Source organism: Leopardus geoffroyi, chromosome B1, assembly GCF_018350155.1.
Source record: "Leopardus geoffroyi isolate Oge1 chromosome B1, O.geoffroyi_Oge1_pat1.0, whole genome shotgun sequence".
Taxonomy (NCBI): Eukaryota; Metazoa; Chordata; class Mammalia; order Carnivora; family Felidae; genus Leopardus; species Leopardus geoffroyi.
Window position 1 is genome coordinate 162127130 of NC_059327.1, and position 17017 is coordinate 162144146.

At 44.1% G+C, this 17017-nt stretch overlaps 1 protein-coding gene across 6 annotated transcripts in view; it reads right to left on the bottom strand.

Annotated features, from left to right (window-relative positions):
* Positions 1 to 17017, bottom strand: part of PDGFRA (platelet derived growth factor receptor alpha) — a 53644-nt gene that overhangs the window by 23548 nt on the left and 13079 nt on the right. For all 6 annotated transcript variants that reach the window (XM_045474033.1, XM_045474029.1, XM_045474032.1 and 3 more), the window contains exons 3-10: positions 15245 to 15562; positions 11239 to 11499; positions 10060 to 10190; positions 8048 to 8219; positions 7766 to 7955; positions 3563 to 3678; positions 2111 to 2237; positions 2 to 195 (exon numbers count right to left, since the gene is read on the bottom strand). In XM_045474033.1, the coding sequence (XP_045329989.1) occupies positions 2 to 195; positions 2111 to 2237; positions 3563 to 3678; positions 7766 to 7955; positions 8048 to 8219; positions 10060 to 10190; positions 11239 to 11499; positions 15245 to 15562 (1509 nt within the window). The remainder of the gene's footprint in view (position 1; positions 196 to 2110; positions 2238 to 3562; positions 3679 to 7765; positions 7956 to 8047; positions 8220 to 10059; positions 10191 to 11238; positions 11500 to 15244; positions 15563 to 17017) is intronic.

The following is a 17017-nucleotide window of genomic DNA, read 5'->3' on the forward strand; positions in this document are numbered from 1 at the left end:
CTGGGAGCCACCAGCTTCAGCTCTCGGTTCTCGGCTCCAAGAAGATTCTTGGCCAGGCATCGAACGGCGATGGTCTCCTCCACTCTGGTGAACGTCACTCGGCCCTCCACAGTACTCCTGTCCCGGCGGTGGACCTCCGTGATGATGTTCGAGATGTTGTTCGCCAAAACCGTCCATGAAGTTTCGTTATTACATCTGGAGAGAAAGAGGACATCAGTGTAGAGCCAATTATCGGGATAATGGAGGTGACTGAAGCAGTGAGACTCCTCCAAGGTGGCAAGCAGTTCTGACCTTGCCTACATTTGGGGGTGCTACAGGTTGACTTTCTCATTTTATGCACATAATAACGCTAAAACTTGTTTGCACACGCCCAAGAGAGAATAACCTATAGGTGGATAAATGAAAGGTAACTGTTGAAACGTACACATAGGTCAACCTACAAGTTAACTAACTTGGATTTAAATTAAAAAAAAAAAAAAAAAAAAAAGAATAGGGGCGCCCGGGTGGCTCAGTCGGTTAAGCATCCGATTTCGGCTCAGGTCATAGTCTCACAGTTCGTGAGTTCGAGCCCCGCGTTGGGCTCCTGTGCTGACAGCATGGAGCCTGGAGCCTGTTCCAGATCCTCTGTCTCCCTCTCTCTCTGCCCCTCCTTGGCGCACTCACTCCCTCTCTCTCCTTTCTCTCTCTCTCAAAAATAAAATAAAAGCATTTAAAAAAAATAATTTTAAAAAAAGTTGACTGTTAGGAAGTACACGAGGTAGAAATAAGTTCAATCAAATATAACTACCAATCCCAAGTCTGGACCCCATGAGCAAACGGAACAGTTCCACCTCAAGAATGTTTAGGGGCACCTGGGTGGCTCAGTCGGGTGAGCGTCCAACTCTTGATTTAGGCTCAGGTTATGATCTCATGGTTTGTGGGATGGAGTCCTGAGTTGGGCCCTGAGCTGACAGTGTAGAGCTTGCTTTGGATTCTCTCCCTCTCTCTCTGCCCCTCTCCTCCACTCACTCTCGCAAATAAATAAATTAATTTGAAAAAAATAATGTTTAACTATCCCCATTTTCCACCCCTTGAAAAAGCCTGGCTCTGTCCTTTTCTCTCCACTTGCACTGTCAACAGCCCGTAAGATGTCGCAAGGTTTGGAGTGATCCCTGGCTGAGTTACAAGACCTAGATTCCAGCTTTCGTCAAAATCTAAGTCCAGGCTCTCAGCCCCCAAGAAGGGGAAGGTCCAGGAGTCTCAGCCTCCAGCAGAAACAGTCGAGGCAAGGCTTCTGAACACAACCAGTCACCACGGGTCAAAGTGTGACCATGTCGCTCAAGCGCCCATCATGGAAGGTTCACAAATGGGGGGTATGGGAGGAACCGGTGGGGTAACTCCTGCCAAACCAGCAGGCAGGCAAATGACGTGAGCAGTCACATGGGCAATATTTTCGTTTACGTTCCCATGCCAGTCTAGCTCCCAAATAAAGTTCACCATATAAGAAGTGAAAGGTGAAGTGGGCCAGGATAGTAAAAATCCTCTTATCGCTGTAGTCCTTTAAATTCATCTTCTTTTCTTTTATTTCTTTAAATTTTTGTAAGCATTTTTAAATTTATTTTTGAAAGACAGAGAAAGATAGAGCGTGAGCAGGGGAGGGGCAGAGAGAGAGGGAGACACAGGATCCGAAGCAGGCTCCAGGCCCTGAGCTGTCAGCACAGAGCCCGATGCGGGGCTCGAACCCAGGAACCGTGAGATCGTGACCTGAGCTGAAGCTGGATGCTTAACCGACTGACCCACCCAGGTGCCCCCGTCTTCTTTTCTGATTAGGGACCTTTTGAGAATCTGGTGAGAGCCACGGACCTTCTCCTTACGTCTCTTCACAACCACACAAATGCACACGCATACATAACGTGCACGTGTGCAGACCGGGCCCGGGTTTCGAACCCTACCTTGTAGTTTATGAGACTTAGGCCAAGTAAGAATCACAAATACAAAAAACAACAACAACAACAACAACAAAAAAAACAAGAAAATGACCAGCAAGAGAAAGAAAATGCATTTGAAGTTCTTCCTATCAAGGAGGAAACATTCTGACCACACATGGAAAAGAAACATCTCGTTTCCATACTTCTTAATATCCTTGCAAATCATCCACTCGATATCGGGAAGAGGTGTCCCTTCTGCTGTGCATCTCACAGTCTGTCCCCCGGTGGAGCCATGGTGGTCGTCGACCAAGTCCAGAATAGACGAGGGAACTGCAAGAAGGGAAAAGAAATCAGAACGGGATGGCCTGTGTCCCAGAACTCCCGTGAAACACAAGTTCAGAACTTGTCCACGTGGCACTTGAACCTACAGAGCAAGTAACCGCCCAAGAAGGGGCTGAAAGCAATTATGTGCATAATAATAATGCTCCAGTTCGGGCAGACCCACTTGGTTAAGAGCATTTTCACAGTTTCAGTGTTTGGGGATTTGTAGCCTGTGGTGTTTGAAATCTGGAGTGAGGAAAGCAAAAAGCCCCTGTGGTTATTTGGCTTAAAAGGCAAAGAGGGCTCTTAAAACTGTATTACAGCTTGGGGTTCGACTAATGGATTCAGCTAGAGTATAATCTAAAGCAGCATCTACCAAAGTGCCTCTGTGGAATGTGACTACATTTTAAAGATTTAAAAAAAAATTTTTTTTTAATGTTTATTTATTTCTGAGACAGAGAGAGACGGAGCATGAGTGGGGGAGGGGCAGAGAGAGAGGGAGACCCAGAATCCAAAACAGGCTCCAGGCTCTGAGCTATCAGCACAGAGCCTGACGTGGGGCTCGAACTTACAGACCGTGAGATCATGACCTGAGCTGAAGTCGGTCGTTCAACTGACTGAGCCACCCAGGTGCCCCTAAAAGACTTTTTTTAATCCACGATCAAATAATTAGATTTTTTTTAAGATTGTATTTTTAAGTAATCTCTACACCCAATGTGGGGCTCAAATCCATGACCCCGAGATCAAGAGCTGCGTGCTCTACTAACGGAACCAGCCAGGCACCCCTGTGGTCAAACAAACTAGAAATATGCTAACACTTCATCACAGATGTACTGCGAGGGTCAACTGAGCCCACCTAAGACAGTCCCTGGCACAAGGTAGGCACCTAGGTAAACAGGTGCTGAGCCTGAACGTAAACAGACTCAGGCACTCCCTCCTGCTAAGGGCTATTGTCCAATATCTTCAAGGGAAGCTAAGCAAAAAGGCCAAAAGTCTCCGGAACAATCTAAAGATCATCTGGACAAAAAAAAAAAAAAAGCATCATTTTCCTCTTCCCAGAACTGGAGGTGCCAGACTGAGAAGCAGGTGGTGTTGTAACCTAGGAATTCCCCAGTCAGGGTGCTTCAGAGCAGAGCCGGGAACTTCCCAGAACTGCGTGAATTCATTAAGCCCGACAAAGCTTTCCCTGACACGTGACATCTACACCCCCTGCTTCTCCCATGAAGTGTTGCTTTTCTCTCCGCGACCTGGGCGAATAGTGCTAAACCCTCCCTGGGGGACACCCGTGAACTTATTCCCTGAGCTGACATTACCTTTGTACTGCCCTTACACACCTTGCGTTAGGAGTTCGAAAGTATAGCTCTTCACGTCGTCTTCATTTTGGACGACAATAGTGTAATGGCCACTGTCTTCTTCCTTCGCACGGATCAGCTTTAATTTGCTTCGATACCTGACAAGAAAAGTACTCTGTCTCAGCAGGTTGTAGCCAGATAGATTCCAGCCATTCAAGCAATTACCACGTTCAATTTAAATTTTGTTTTTGTAAAAAAAAAAAAAAAAAAAAGGAAAAACAACTTATTTTCTTGACCACATCATCACTTTTCTGGGATTTTCGGTGCACTTTCTACATGTTGAAGGTCTGACTTATAGACACTTAATTTTTTTTTTTTTTTAAGTAGGCTTCATGCGCAGCATGGAGTCCAACACAGGCTTGAACTCATGGCCCCGAGACCAAGACCTGAGGTGAGATCAAGAGTCAGACACTTAAGGGGCGCCTGGGTGGCGCAGTCGGTTGGGCGTCCGACTTCAGCCAGGTCACGATCTCGCGGTCCGTGAGTTCGAGCCCCGCGTCGGGCTCTGGGCTGATGGCTCAGAGCCTGGAGCCTGTTTCCGATTCTGTGTCTCCCTCTCTCTCTGCCCCTCCCCCGTTCATACTCTGTCTCTCTCTCTGTCCCAAAAATAAATAAACGTTGAAAAAAAAAATTAAAAAAAAAAAAAAAAAAAGAGTCAGACACTTAACCAACTGAGCCAACCAGGCACCCCAACACTTAATTCTTTTATTTTTATTTTATTTATTTTTCTTTAACGTTTATTTACTTTTTGAGGGAGAGAAAGACAGTGCGAGCAGGCAAGGGGCAGAGAGAGAGGTGTCAGCACAGAGCCCGGAGCCGGGCTTGAACCTACGAACTGTGAGATCATGACCTGAGGTGAAGTCGGACACTTAACCAACTGAGCCACCTAAGTGTCACCGACACTTAATTCTTAAACAGAAGACCAGACATCTTGAGATGAGGGATAGGTTATGTGGCTAGAACACTGATCAGCTCTGGTAAGGCCTGACTTCTGAATGAAAGTAGACATATCCCACCAACTTCCCTTTAAAAAAAAAAAAAAAAACTTCATGTTTACCTTTTAAAAAACACTTGCTTCTCCTACATATCCATCGTTTAGGTGGTTCAGCCAAACAATGGGCCACCATTGGAAGAAACAATGAGGACATGGTCTACAAACTCATATGGAGAGGTCACCAGGGTATAACATTCCTACTCGTTGGTATTTGCTTAAAGAAACTCTGGAAGGTTTCAGAAGAACCTAGTGAAACTAACAGAGGTATTTCTCTGCGTGGGGAGGCAGGGGGACCTGGGAAAATGGTGACAGGACGGAGTGAGGCTTCCTACAATGCACTGTCTTGATGTCCGAATGTTTTGAATGCACAAGATTCCATCACCTATTAAAAATAAATACATTAAGGGGCACCTGGGCGGCTCAGTCGGTTAAGCGTCCGACTTCAGCTCAGGTCACGATCTCGCGGTCCGTGAGTTCGAGCCCCGCGTCGGGCTCTGGGCTGACGGCTCAGAGCCTGGAGCCTGCTTCCGATTCTGTGTCTCCCTCTCTCTCTGCCCCTCCCCCGTTCATGCTCTGTCTCTCTCTGTCTCAAAAATAAATAAACGTTAAAAAAAAATTAAAAAAAAATAAATACATTAAGAAACTCCATTTCTTCATACTTTACGAAAGGGAAGTTTCCCCTAAAGACTTCTTACATGTGTTATAAATGACATTTGGCTCTATGTATGTACATCAATAAAGTACTGGCCCATTTGATTTCTTTTCCTTCTTTATAAAACATCACAGCAGGAAAAGGCAACGGGATGGAAGGGGAGAGAGTGCTGGTCAGGAAGTGAGGAGACCTTGGGCATTACTGCAATTCTCCATGCGTCAGCTTCCTTATGTGTAGCATGGGATAACTGTATGCATAGCACATTGTCATTTTCAGAATTCGTTAAATGAAATTATATGCGTGAAAGCATCTTGAGGGCTCAGAAGTACCCTGTAAACGTCGAGTCGTCTAGCCCCAGATGCTGGGCACCAGCACGGGGGGCAAGAGCACACACTGGGCTGGCTTTTCCTCTGCTGCACCATACTGGACAGGCTTCAGGCCTGGACTTCCTGAGTGAGTCCCCACAGGCGCTCCTGGCTACGCGTCACCGAACAGTCCTCTCACTCAATGCCTACACCTGCTCAGCCAAGAAAACTGGTGGATCCACTGTTCTAAGCTTCAGGAAGCCAGACACCCCGACCTCACACTCCCTCCTCACAGTCCCTGGCCCACAATGGGAACAGTGGTATGTCCTAGAGGGACTCTTGAATCACTGTGACAGGCAGCTTTCCCGAACCTCTCGTTGGTGAGCTTTGCTCGGTCATTACTATTGATCATGGCTCACGTGTAGCACTCCTACAAGCGTCTAAGTGTTAGCTGTGCCAGAATTACCCTGTTCCTCTCTGGCCTCACACCTAATGGAAAGTTTAGCACTGCCCACCGCTTTGCACACCCTCATTTCATGTCATCAGAAAGCCTTCCAGATTCGGTATTCACCACTTTTTCCATCGCTGTTCCACAGAGGCTGTCAAATTCCATTTTCTCAGATACCACTTCTCAACTGCACATGGGATTTAGTTCAGAAAGAAGAAAGCAAATCCCAAGATTCAGTGAACGGACGAGAAGGGTTCTTCCCCTCTTCCCTGAAGGCTGGAAATCGAGGACTGCCCTGTGTCTCCCTAGGACGGCTTCTGAGGACGGCACAGCGTGGGAGTAGCTGGTCCCTCAAGATGTACTTTCTGCTCTGGGATTCTAATCAGAGCTTAAAACTAATCTGCGAGGGACCTCAAAATGTCATCAGGTCTAATTCCTTGCCTTGAAGCACATAAGGTATTATTAATGGGAATGCAAGCTGGTGCAGCCACTCTGGAAAACAGTATGAGGGTTCCTCGAAAAAATAAAAATAGAACTACCCTACGACCCAGCAATTGCACTACTAGGCATTTATCCAAGGGATACAGGTGTGCTGGTTCGAAGGGACACATGCACCCCCATGTTTATAGCAGCACTATCGACAATAGCCAAAGTATGGAAAGAGCCCAAATGTCCACCGATGGACGAATGGATGAAGAAGATGTGGTATATATATACAATGGAGTATTACTCGGCAATCAAAAAGAATGAAATCTTGCCATTTGCAACTACATGATGGAACTGGAGGGTGTTATGCTAAGTGAAATTAGTCAGTCAGAGAAAGACAAAAACCATATGACTTCACTCATATGAGGACTTTAAGAGACAAAACAGATGAACATAAGGGAAGGGAAACAAAAATCATATAAAAACAGGGAGGGGGACAAAGCAGAAGAGACTCATAAATATGGAGAACAAACTGAGGGTTACTGGAGGGGTTGTGGGAGGGGGGATGGGCTAAATGGGTTAAGGGCCACTAAGGAATCTACTCCTGAAATCATTGTTGCACTATCTGCTAACCAATTTGGATGTAAATTTAAAAAAATAAAAAGTAAAACAAATTAATAAAAAAAAATAATAAATAATAATAATAATAATAATAAAATAATAACAATTTTAAAATAAGGTATTATTAACCCTACATTACAGAGGAGGAAACTGAGGCTGAGGTGACTTAACTCCACCCCTAGTTAAGAGATGAGAGCGATATACTATTTTATCAGAGGGCAGGGATCCAAACTATAGTCGTTGTACATTTTCTCCAAACCAAATCTGGCCAGACTCTACCCTTCTTTCCTGTGGAGGCCTCGCTAGGGCAGATGTGTTTCAAATTAAACCAGTGATGTTTTGTTTCATGTAGGTTTATGTGATAATGGCCTCGTCACTGGAATCACCAACATGTCTAGTTGCCACACAGAGGGGGGATGTCATGGAATGTATTCAATCCAAGTGGGTCCAATTTTATGTTCCTCCCTCCATCCCTTCCCGGAGGCAGGAAACGGTCTTTCATTGGGAACAGAGCTTTTCAGTTCTTTCTTCTTATTTTATTGTTAAGTATTTACCAGCATAGTATTACCACATGGCAACGTGACCACCAAAGGTACCTGATTTCAAGGGTCTCCCGTGCTGGTTTGTTACATCTCCTAGACTGATTCTCGGTTTGTGCTGCGAAACACGCGCGAACCTCGCTCTGTCTACAGACACACCATAAAAAGGACAGGCATGCGTGGGAAGGGTGTTTCTTTACCTTATTTCCTGAATCTTTTCTATGTCGGTGGTGATCTCCGTGAGATTTTCAATCAGAGTCAGGTTGTCCTTCAGCCAGGATATCCTGGGAGGGGGGTAGGCCTGCACGTCCACCACGAAATGTTTGACTTCATGCAGGTCGACAGCCTCCAACGGGCTGAAGTTGGGTTTGATTTCAATGAACCCTTTCTCTGTACAGGGAAGAGTTTCCATTAAGTAACGATTACCACATGATCGATCCTGAGCAGCCCGGACGACTGACATTTTAGAAAGCAGAATGTACCATGGACGGAAATGGTGACTTTCTTCATCTCTTTGACCTCCTTGGTGGCCTGGCGGGCAGCACATTCATAATCTCCACTATCCTTCACCGTGGCCTCGGGGACCGTCAGAGTGTAAACCAGTTTGATGGACGGGACCTTGATCTCCTCCAGCATCGTGATGCCTTTGCCTTTCTACAATACAGCAGAAGGGGAGGAAAACCAACTTTAAAAAGCTAGCTCCTGAGAGTGAGGCCTCGTGGAAAGTCTGGACTCTGGGTGGTGATGGGGCACCGGTATAGACTCCCAGATGGTAATGTACTACCCTGTAGGGATGCTGATAAGGGGGGAAGCTGTGCATGTGTGGGGCAGGGGCTATATGGGAAATCTCTGTACCGTCCACTGAATTTTACTGTCAACCTAAAACTGCTCTAAACAATAAAGTCTGACAAAAAAGACTTTTTTTTAAGCTAACTCCTTAGAAAATCATGTTTTAAGAGGACATTCAATGGCACAGTAAGGTGTTTGTGGTATACCGCCGAAGGAAAAAGGATCTAACAAAGTACTATTTAAAGCATAATACCCATTAATGGTCGCATGTATTTTGTATACAAAGTACTGAAAGGATTTGTCTCCCTGAAATATTAACGGTGATGTTCTGGGAAGTGGCTTTTCCTCTGTTTCTCTGAATTTTCTAATAGTAAAATAATAAACCTGCATGATTTATGATCTGATGAAAACTTTGTGTTACAAAGCAATACTTTGCTTATGTATTTTTTTGGTCCAAATAGCAGGTACTGTGGTTTGGGGGTGGGAGTGGGGGGAAATGTCTATCTCTAATAAATAAAAAGAAATGCTTATGTTTTAAGGACTAAGGGCAATCAAGTGTGAAGGGTAAAATAAAAACGCCTCATGTTTCAGAGAAGAGGTACATATATTGGACTATGAATGTCTCTTCAATGCATGAGGTCTATGTGAAGGTAGTAGGTGAAAATGTGATATGTGATAATGGTCATATGTGAAAATGCCCAACTTCCAGTCAGATGCCCCAGAGAGAAAGGAAGGAAGGGGCAGTAAGAGCACAGCGGAGAAAAATGGATAAAAGGAGAGAAGCTCTCAATTGCCAAAAAGAGCAGGGAGCAGAAATTTGCAAATCAGGACTGAAGGGGAAAAAGTACATATTATATACATATATATACACATATACATAACCATATATACCCATATAATCATATACAAATATATACATGGTTTTTGCTCTCCATGAGGCTGCTGCATTAAGCCCTGCTGAGCATCACTCCATCGGACAGTCACAGCCATTTACACACGGTTCTCTTGTACGCTTATCACAATGCGTCAGAATGAATGAGGCCCTGTGTGTGTGTAAATCCCCAGGGACCTAGAGCTGGCATGGGGTTCCCCTTTCCCCAATTCTGTCCGCACTCCTCCCTCCTCTGGTGCATGGGCCAGCTTCTAGCAGAGTGTTTGGGATTTAGCAAACATTCCTCAATCGTTGCCTAATGATTCAAGTTAAGCCTGCTCACTGAAGGCAGGCCATGCAAAGAAAGACCAGGCCAAAAGGAGCGAGAACAGCGTCCTGGGTGGCAAAGAAGCAGAAATGAAAGGGGGCGGGCCATCGACATTATCAAATGCCTCAAAACCCAAAAGGATGGGAGCCAAGAAAATGGGAATTAATGACTCTCTCAGCAGTTCATAAATTGTAAACACCACCCCCTTTTGCTTTTTCTAATTTTTTGGTTGTTAAGTTGTAGCCATAGAGCTTTCCTATTTCTTTCTAACTTATGAATAAGAAGGCTGAGCGTGCAGCCTTTATGCATTCTGAAGGGTCTGGTCCGGCTTTTGTCTCAGCCTCTTCCATAGCCCGAAAAGCCAGAAAGTCATCTAGACAAATGGGCTCACTACAGAGGCGGCAAGCTGAGGTCTGGACAAGCTCATGTCCTGCCCTGTCAGTGACGGGTCTTTTGAGTCCTGCTGTGCCCCACCCCGTTCCACCAGGAGCCCAGAAGCTACCTACCACTTCTCCAGGGTAAGTCCACTGAAGGTCAACCACCTCGTTGTTAAAGACGGCGCAGGTGACCACAATCGTCTCCCCTGACTTATAGACAGTTTTGAGAGCTTCCATTTCTAGATCAAGTTCTGATGTTGCTATTTAAAAAAAGAATAAACACAAGGACCTCAATATCCACAGTATAGTTAGAATCTTCTAAGGTTGGGGTTTGTTTTCTTTTTTAAAAAGAAATGAAAAATCATTTTCAAACCACTGTGATCAAGAAGAAATTTTTGAAGTCTCAGGAGCCTTGATTTTATGTTGGCATACACAATCTGGCATATAGTTATAAAATAACACACCTACACATACACACGTACACACAAATACCTACATACAAAACGGTAACGATAGTAAAAGTAAATTCCAATTTAACAGAACATCACCTTCCTTAGCATTGGGGTCAATGATGGCTTTCCTCTTCTGCAATCACCTTTATGGATGTATTTATTCATTTACTCAACCAATCTTTACTGACCAGCACTGCTCGGGGCACTCCTACCCTACCCTTTCTCTCCTCTCTCCCACCCTCCTACCGGGCTATTCTCAGCCCTTTTCTAGAACCTACCACAGTGCTGGCACAAAATAAGCCCTTACCGAGAGTCCAATGGCCCTCTGCTGCTGCCTTCTTGCACGTGAGTGTTCAATAAATCTGCTGCCCCAAACGTGTATTATACCCTCCATTCACATTAACCACCCACATCAAAGGGGTGACTGTAATCACAAGCTTTTCTCAAAATCAAAATCACTTTTCTTAAGTTACTAAAGTTAATCTAGGCATCCACCCCCCACAGGTATGTGTTTGTTTTTAGGTCCTCTGTGGTCAGGAATGTGGGTAAAACAGTAAGAGGCTTATGCAAGAAAAGAATTCCTTACAGTATTTTGAAGTCAACTGATGAAATATGAAATCTTACGGTAGCAAAGAAGCACTTGTTTTTAGTAATGCCACACTTAGTATGATTATCGCCACAGAGGGCAGCCTAACATTGTACGGTAAATGTGGGGTCCTAAATATTTGGGTCCTAAATCCCCAAATATTCAGGGTCTCCATCACCAGGGACTGTGATTTATTTTTTTAATCATATATACATCTAATTATCTTGCCTTTAACTCTTCTTTAAAGGAGGAGAGAGAAGGTACAAGTACCTTTTAAAGCATAAACATTAAATGGGATGGTCTGGAACTTCTTCCCGCTGACTGTGGCTTCGCAGATATAGGGCCCGACGCTGAAGGTCCCATTAAAGCCCTGTCTGCTGTCATAGGAGGCGTGTACCACCCCGTCACTGCTGCGTAAGGTAACCGGAGTCTTGGGATCAGTTGTGCGACAAGGTATGATGGCAGAGTCATCGTCCTCCACGATAACTAAATAATCTGTCATTCCTAGAGGTACGAAGGCTACGTCTGGGTCTGTGGTTTTGAAAAGAAAGAAAAACATGTTAGGCATTAACTTCACCTTTACACACACATACAGAAAAATCATCCCGCTGGCCTGAGTCACATTAGGTATGAATTCTACCTTCACATATATCCAGACTTGTCCCCACGCTGACATTAATCATCATCACAGCTAGAAGGTGATTTTAAAGCATGAATAACAGGGGGCGCCTGGGTGGCTCAGTTGGGTAAGTGACTGCGGCCCGGGTCATGATCTAACGGTTCATGGGTTCGAGCTCTGTGTCAGGCTCTGCGCTGGAGCCTTCTTCAGATCCTGTGTGTGTCTCTCTCTCTGCCCCTCCCCTGACTGCTCCCGCTCTCTCTCTCAAAAATAAACATTTAAAAAATTTTTTTAAATAATAAAATAAAACAAAAAATAAAGTATGAACAACACCAAATTGCCTATACTCCAATAAAAAAGACTGGTGATAAATATAAATACGTTGCAATCAAAATTTAAACACTACTAAAAACATGATCAATAATCAAGTCTACTCAAAACAAGAGAAATATTCATGATTTCAAAAATTCTTATTGCCTATAGGTAGTATTATTGAAAAGCAATACAGAAAGTTGTCTATTAAAAAATAATCTATCAATGGGGCACCTAGATGGCTTAGTCCATTAAGGTTTGGCTCAGGTCATGATCTCATGGTCCATGAGTTCGAGCCCTGTGTCAGGCTCTGTGCTGACAGCTCAGAGTCTGGAGCCTGTTTCGGATTCTGTGTCTCCCTCTCTCTCTACCCCTCCCCTGTGCGTGCACCCTTTTCCTCTCTCAAAAATAAGTAAATAAACATTAAAAATAAATAAGTAATAATCTGTCAAGTAACAAATAAAATTTATAATTCCATAACCTGAGAATTTTATTTTCAAAAGAAAACCAGCTACGGAGGCTACCACGGTACAAAGTACTAAGAGACTCAAACATCAGAAGGGCCCCTTACTCCCCACGACTACAAATAAAAAGATCTCTAACTGACACCAGTGCAGAGCCTACTTGGGTGATGTCTGTGCTGGGGGTGGGGGAGGAACAAGAATTTTTAGACAAGCTTAGGTGATCAAACTCCAGGACTCATATATAACTTTAACAAGCCCACATTCCGACTATTCTGTTCAAAGCAAGGGGCATTTATGTGTGCACAAAGCTGGGGTGATAGTTCTGAATACCTACCTTTCTTAAAACAAAACCTTTTATTGTTAGGAAGGAAGGTTCAGATAAATAAGAGTGTCATGAAAGAAGTGAACAGGGTCTAGGTCCGTGAAGCGCCCACAGTTACAGAGAAGAGTAGCTGACTTAAAAAAAAAAAAAAAAAAAAAAAGAACTTGAAAAGATGGGAAAATAGGAAGACGTACTTTGGAGACCACCTTATTTCACCTCTGCCAAAACAGGATGGTAAGAGTTATCAATATTCGTATGTTTGTTTTAAGGCCAAGAACACTAGCTATAGTTCCTTTAAATCACATACGAAGATTGCCATTACCTGAATTTATGTTTAGAGTTCCAAATCCTTGAACCCTGTTAGTAAAGATTTCAGCGAACAAAAGTCCGAATTCATTTCAGGTTAAGATATATACTTGGTATCCATAACACATGAGCCACGGCTCCCTTTAAAATGCACAGCTTCCCTACCATTATGCACTAGCTATGCAATGTTTATTTTTATTTATTTATTTATTTATTTATTTATTTATTTATTTATTTATTTTTGCTATGCAATGTTTAAAAAACATCATGGCCCTTCCTCTAACAACTATCCTTGTAGAAGCCAATATATACAGATATAGATATTGGTACAAATCTAAGTCTTATCTAAGTATATCTAAATACAGATCTAAGTACAGACACAGGTACAAATACATAAATATAGATACTGATGTAATTTAAAAATTGTTTTCAATGTTTTTATTTATTTTTGAAGGAGAGAGAGAGAGGCAGAACACGAGCAGGGGAGGAGCAGAGAGAGAGGGAGACACAGAATCTGAGCAGGCTCCAGGCTCTGAGCTGTCAGCACAGAGCCCGACGCGGGGCTCAAACTCATGAACCACACACAAGATCATGACCTGAGCTGAAGTCGGACGCTTAACCGACTGGGCTACCCAGGCACTCCAATACTGATGCAATTTTTTTAAGTTTATTTGAGAAGAGCGTGCAAGCAGGGGAGGGGCAGAGAGAAGGAGAGAGAGAATCCCAAGCAGGCTCTGTGCTGTCAGCGCAAGAGCTGGAGGTGGGGCATTCAATCCCAGGAACTGTGAGATCATGACCTGAGTTGAAATGAAGAGTCAGATGCTCAACCAACGGAACCACCCAGGTACCCAATACAGGTACAGATACAGATACACAGATATGGATATGGATATAGACATAAAGGTATAGATACAGATACAGATATAGGTACAGATATAGATAGACACAGATATACATGATATACATGATATAGATTTAGATAGAGATATAGACAAAGATGCAGATACAGATAGAGACATATATACAGATTTAGATTTAAATTTTTTTTTTTTTCAACGTTTATTCATTTTTGGGACAGAGAGAGACAGAGCATGAACGGGGGAGGGGCAGAGAGAGAGGGAGACATAGAATCGGAAACAGGCTCCAGGCTCTGAGCCATTAGCCCAGAGCCTGACGCGGGGCTCGAACTCACGGACCGCGAGATCGTGACCTGGCCGAAGTCGGACGCTTAACCGACTGCGCCACCCAGGCGCCCCTACAGATTTAGATTTAGATCATTACGAGGAATGCCAGGCGGGTGGTAAACCAAATGAACCTCAAGCTCATAGCTAAGCCTAGCTGATTCACAGGGCTGCTGTGACAAAGAGCCACACAATCTTCCACTGTAGGGGGCAGGCCCTGAAATCCATCACAAGCCAAGGCCACGCCCTCTGGAGGCGTGGCCAGCCACAGCCACAGACTGGGTGGAACTGGGGCTCCATAGGCTGCAGGACTCCTAGACTTCCTTTCCACGGAGTTCCCCGACTCATCTACCCCACCTTTCTTCCCTCTCTCCTCCTTTCAGAGTCACGAGTACAGTGCTGGCAGAGAGCCTTCGCAGGCTCTGCGGCATCCCCCCCTCCCCATTTTCTCCCACAGGCTTCTCCCCTAATCAAACCCTAGCGTGTTTAATCCCATCTTACTCCTATCTTGCCGTCTGCATCTCACAGGTCAGGAGACAACATCATTAGTATGGAATTTGCCCCCAAATGTTAATTAAAAAGAAAAAAAAAAGCCCATCTAATTAATCAAGAGTAAATATATGTTTTATTCAATCTGAAAAATAGCCCGGTTATTTGGAAGCTATTATAATGAACTACAAGCAGCTCCAAGAGAGGACCTACCTAATTTTTGTGTCCCCAACACTTGGCATAGTGCCTGACATGCAATAAATAAACAGCAGATATTTGTCAAACTTGGTTGAACAGAAATGAGTACATTTCAGCTGTTTTTGCACAATGCCAAAAAAAAAAAAAAAAGAAAGATGTGCCACGATGAAAACGATTTCCAAAACTTAACACACTTCCAAAATGTTTACGATACATATTTCTCGGTAACGGCGTCACAAATGACCTTGACCGTTGTGCGTCCTCTTGTGGTTTTTCACATTTTCTCCAATAGATATTTATTATTTTTGTATTTTTTAAAACTTGAATACAGTTAACAGGAGAGACAGGGCCAGAAGCTTGGCCCAGGGGACCCACCACAGCTCACCTGGGACATAGATGTAAATGCGCCTGCCTTCGATCTCGTTTTCGTCCGTCTGAGTGTGGTTGTAATAGCAAGTGTACAGTCCCGTGTGGGCCGCCGACGCATTGACCACTTCCAGCACCGTCACAAAAAGGCCACTGTTGTTTTCTTCATTTCTGACTTCCACATTGGGGTTCTCTTCTTCAGACATGGGGTACTGCCAGCTCACTTCACTCTCCCCAAAGCATCGCAGAGAAAAGGAAGAATTCAGCTGCACGACCTTTTCATTTTCGTTTGGAAGGATAGAGGGTAATGAAAGCTGGCAGGAGATTAGGCTCGGTCCTGTAAAAGGAAACATGCTCTGAATAGGATGCAGCCAGAAAGGACAGTCTCACCCAGAGAACTGACAGAAACAACAGTAGCAGCTTATACGAACAATGACCATTTCTCCGCAAAAATCCGTTAGCCTGGATGCCCATGAAAGGCCCCCCATTATAACGGCCGCTGCATCTGCCGAGAGCAGCGAATGCTCCAAAGGCCTCAACAGCACCCCCCCCCAACCCCTAGATTCACCCGTCCAAACACTCAAATGGAGAGAGGACATCTGATCCCAATTCCATATTTTACACGCTCATGGGTGACCATAAAATATCCCAAGACGGCATAGGCTGAAGCACATACATGTTCTTTATTGTCCACACTCCCTGCGGAGGTTTCCCTTAGTAAGAAACAGGATGAGAACAGGACCAGGGAGACTGAACAAAGCACAAGGCAGATTTGTGCTCAAGAATTACACGGTTTCCATTTCTCACGACACTCTGGCGTGCCTTCTCTCTAATGACTTCCCAGAAGCCCAAGCCGGATGATGTAGATTCTAATTTAAAAAGTAAGAATACGCAGGGGCACCTGGGTATCTCAGTCGGTTAAGTGTCTGACTCTTGATTTGGGCTCAGGTCATGATCTCACCGTTGGTGAGTTCGAGCCCCATGTCAGGCTCTATGCTGACGGTGCGGATCCTGCTTGGGATTCTCTCTCTTCCTCTCTCTGCTCCTCCCCTGATCTCTCTCTCTCTCACTCTCTCAAAATAAATAAACTTTAAAAAAAAAAAAAAAAAAAAAAGGTAAGAATACATGAAGTCCAAGAGTGAAAACTCTAGGTTCATCTTACAACCTAAAATTTCAGTCTAGCTGTCTCTGTCTATAAAACTGATAGAAGAGATATTATGGCTTAATTGTTCATCAGTGGCCTCTTAATCTCCTTTGGAGCCCAATGTGGGAACCCACCCAACTTCACTTATGTGCCCACTAGGATTCCTGCAGCTTACGGCAGAAGTCGTAAGTGGATCTGGTCACCTCTGTCCTGAAGGCGGCATATTCCTGCTGGAGTTCAGAACTGCCAAACCGCTCATTTCTAACATGCCCTTATAGATAAGCCCTACAGACACTAACAGACTTAAGTTAACTCCTCAGACTAGAAAAACATTGGGTTCGTGATGAACATCTGTGATGTATAAACATCTGGATGGAAACTAAAAATTCCCAGTAAGCATTTCAGCAAATGGTCCAAGTAGTATCCTCCTGGTAGAAAAGCATTAATAAGATTACCCAAGAGTCAAACAGGCTACCAATTAGATTTGAAGGCAAAAGGCGGCTCTAAGATTTCTCCAGCAATGTAAGCATCTTCCACTTAAGACAGGTATGATTTCCTGTAAACAAGTTTCCATTGTTTATTTCTTTTGACCACTCTTGAAGGTCTCTGATCCCCTTTACTGGAGATCCATGTCCCAGGAAAAATAAA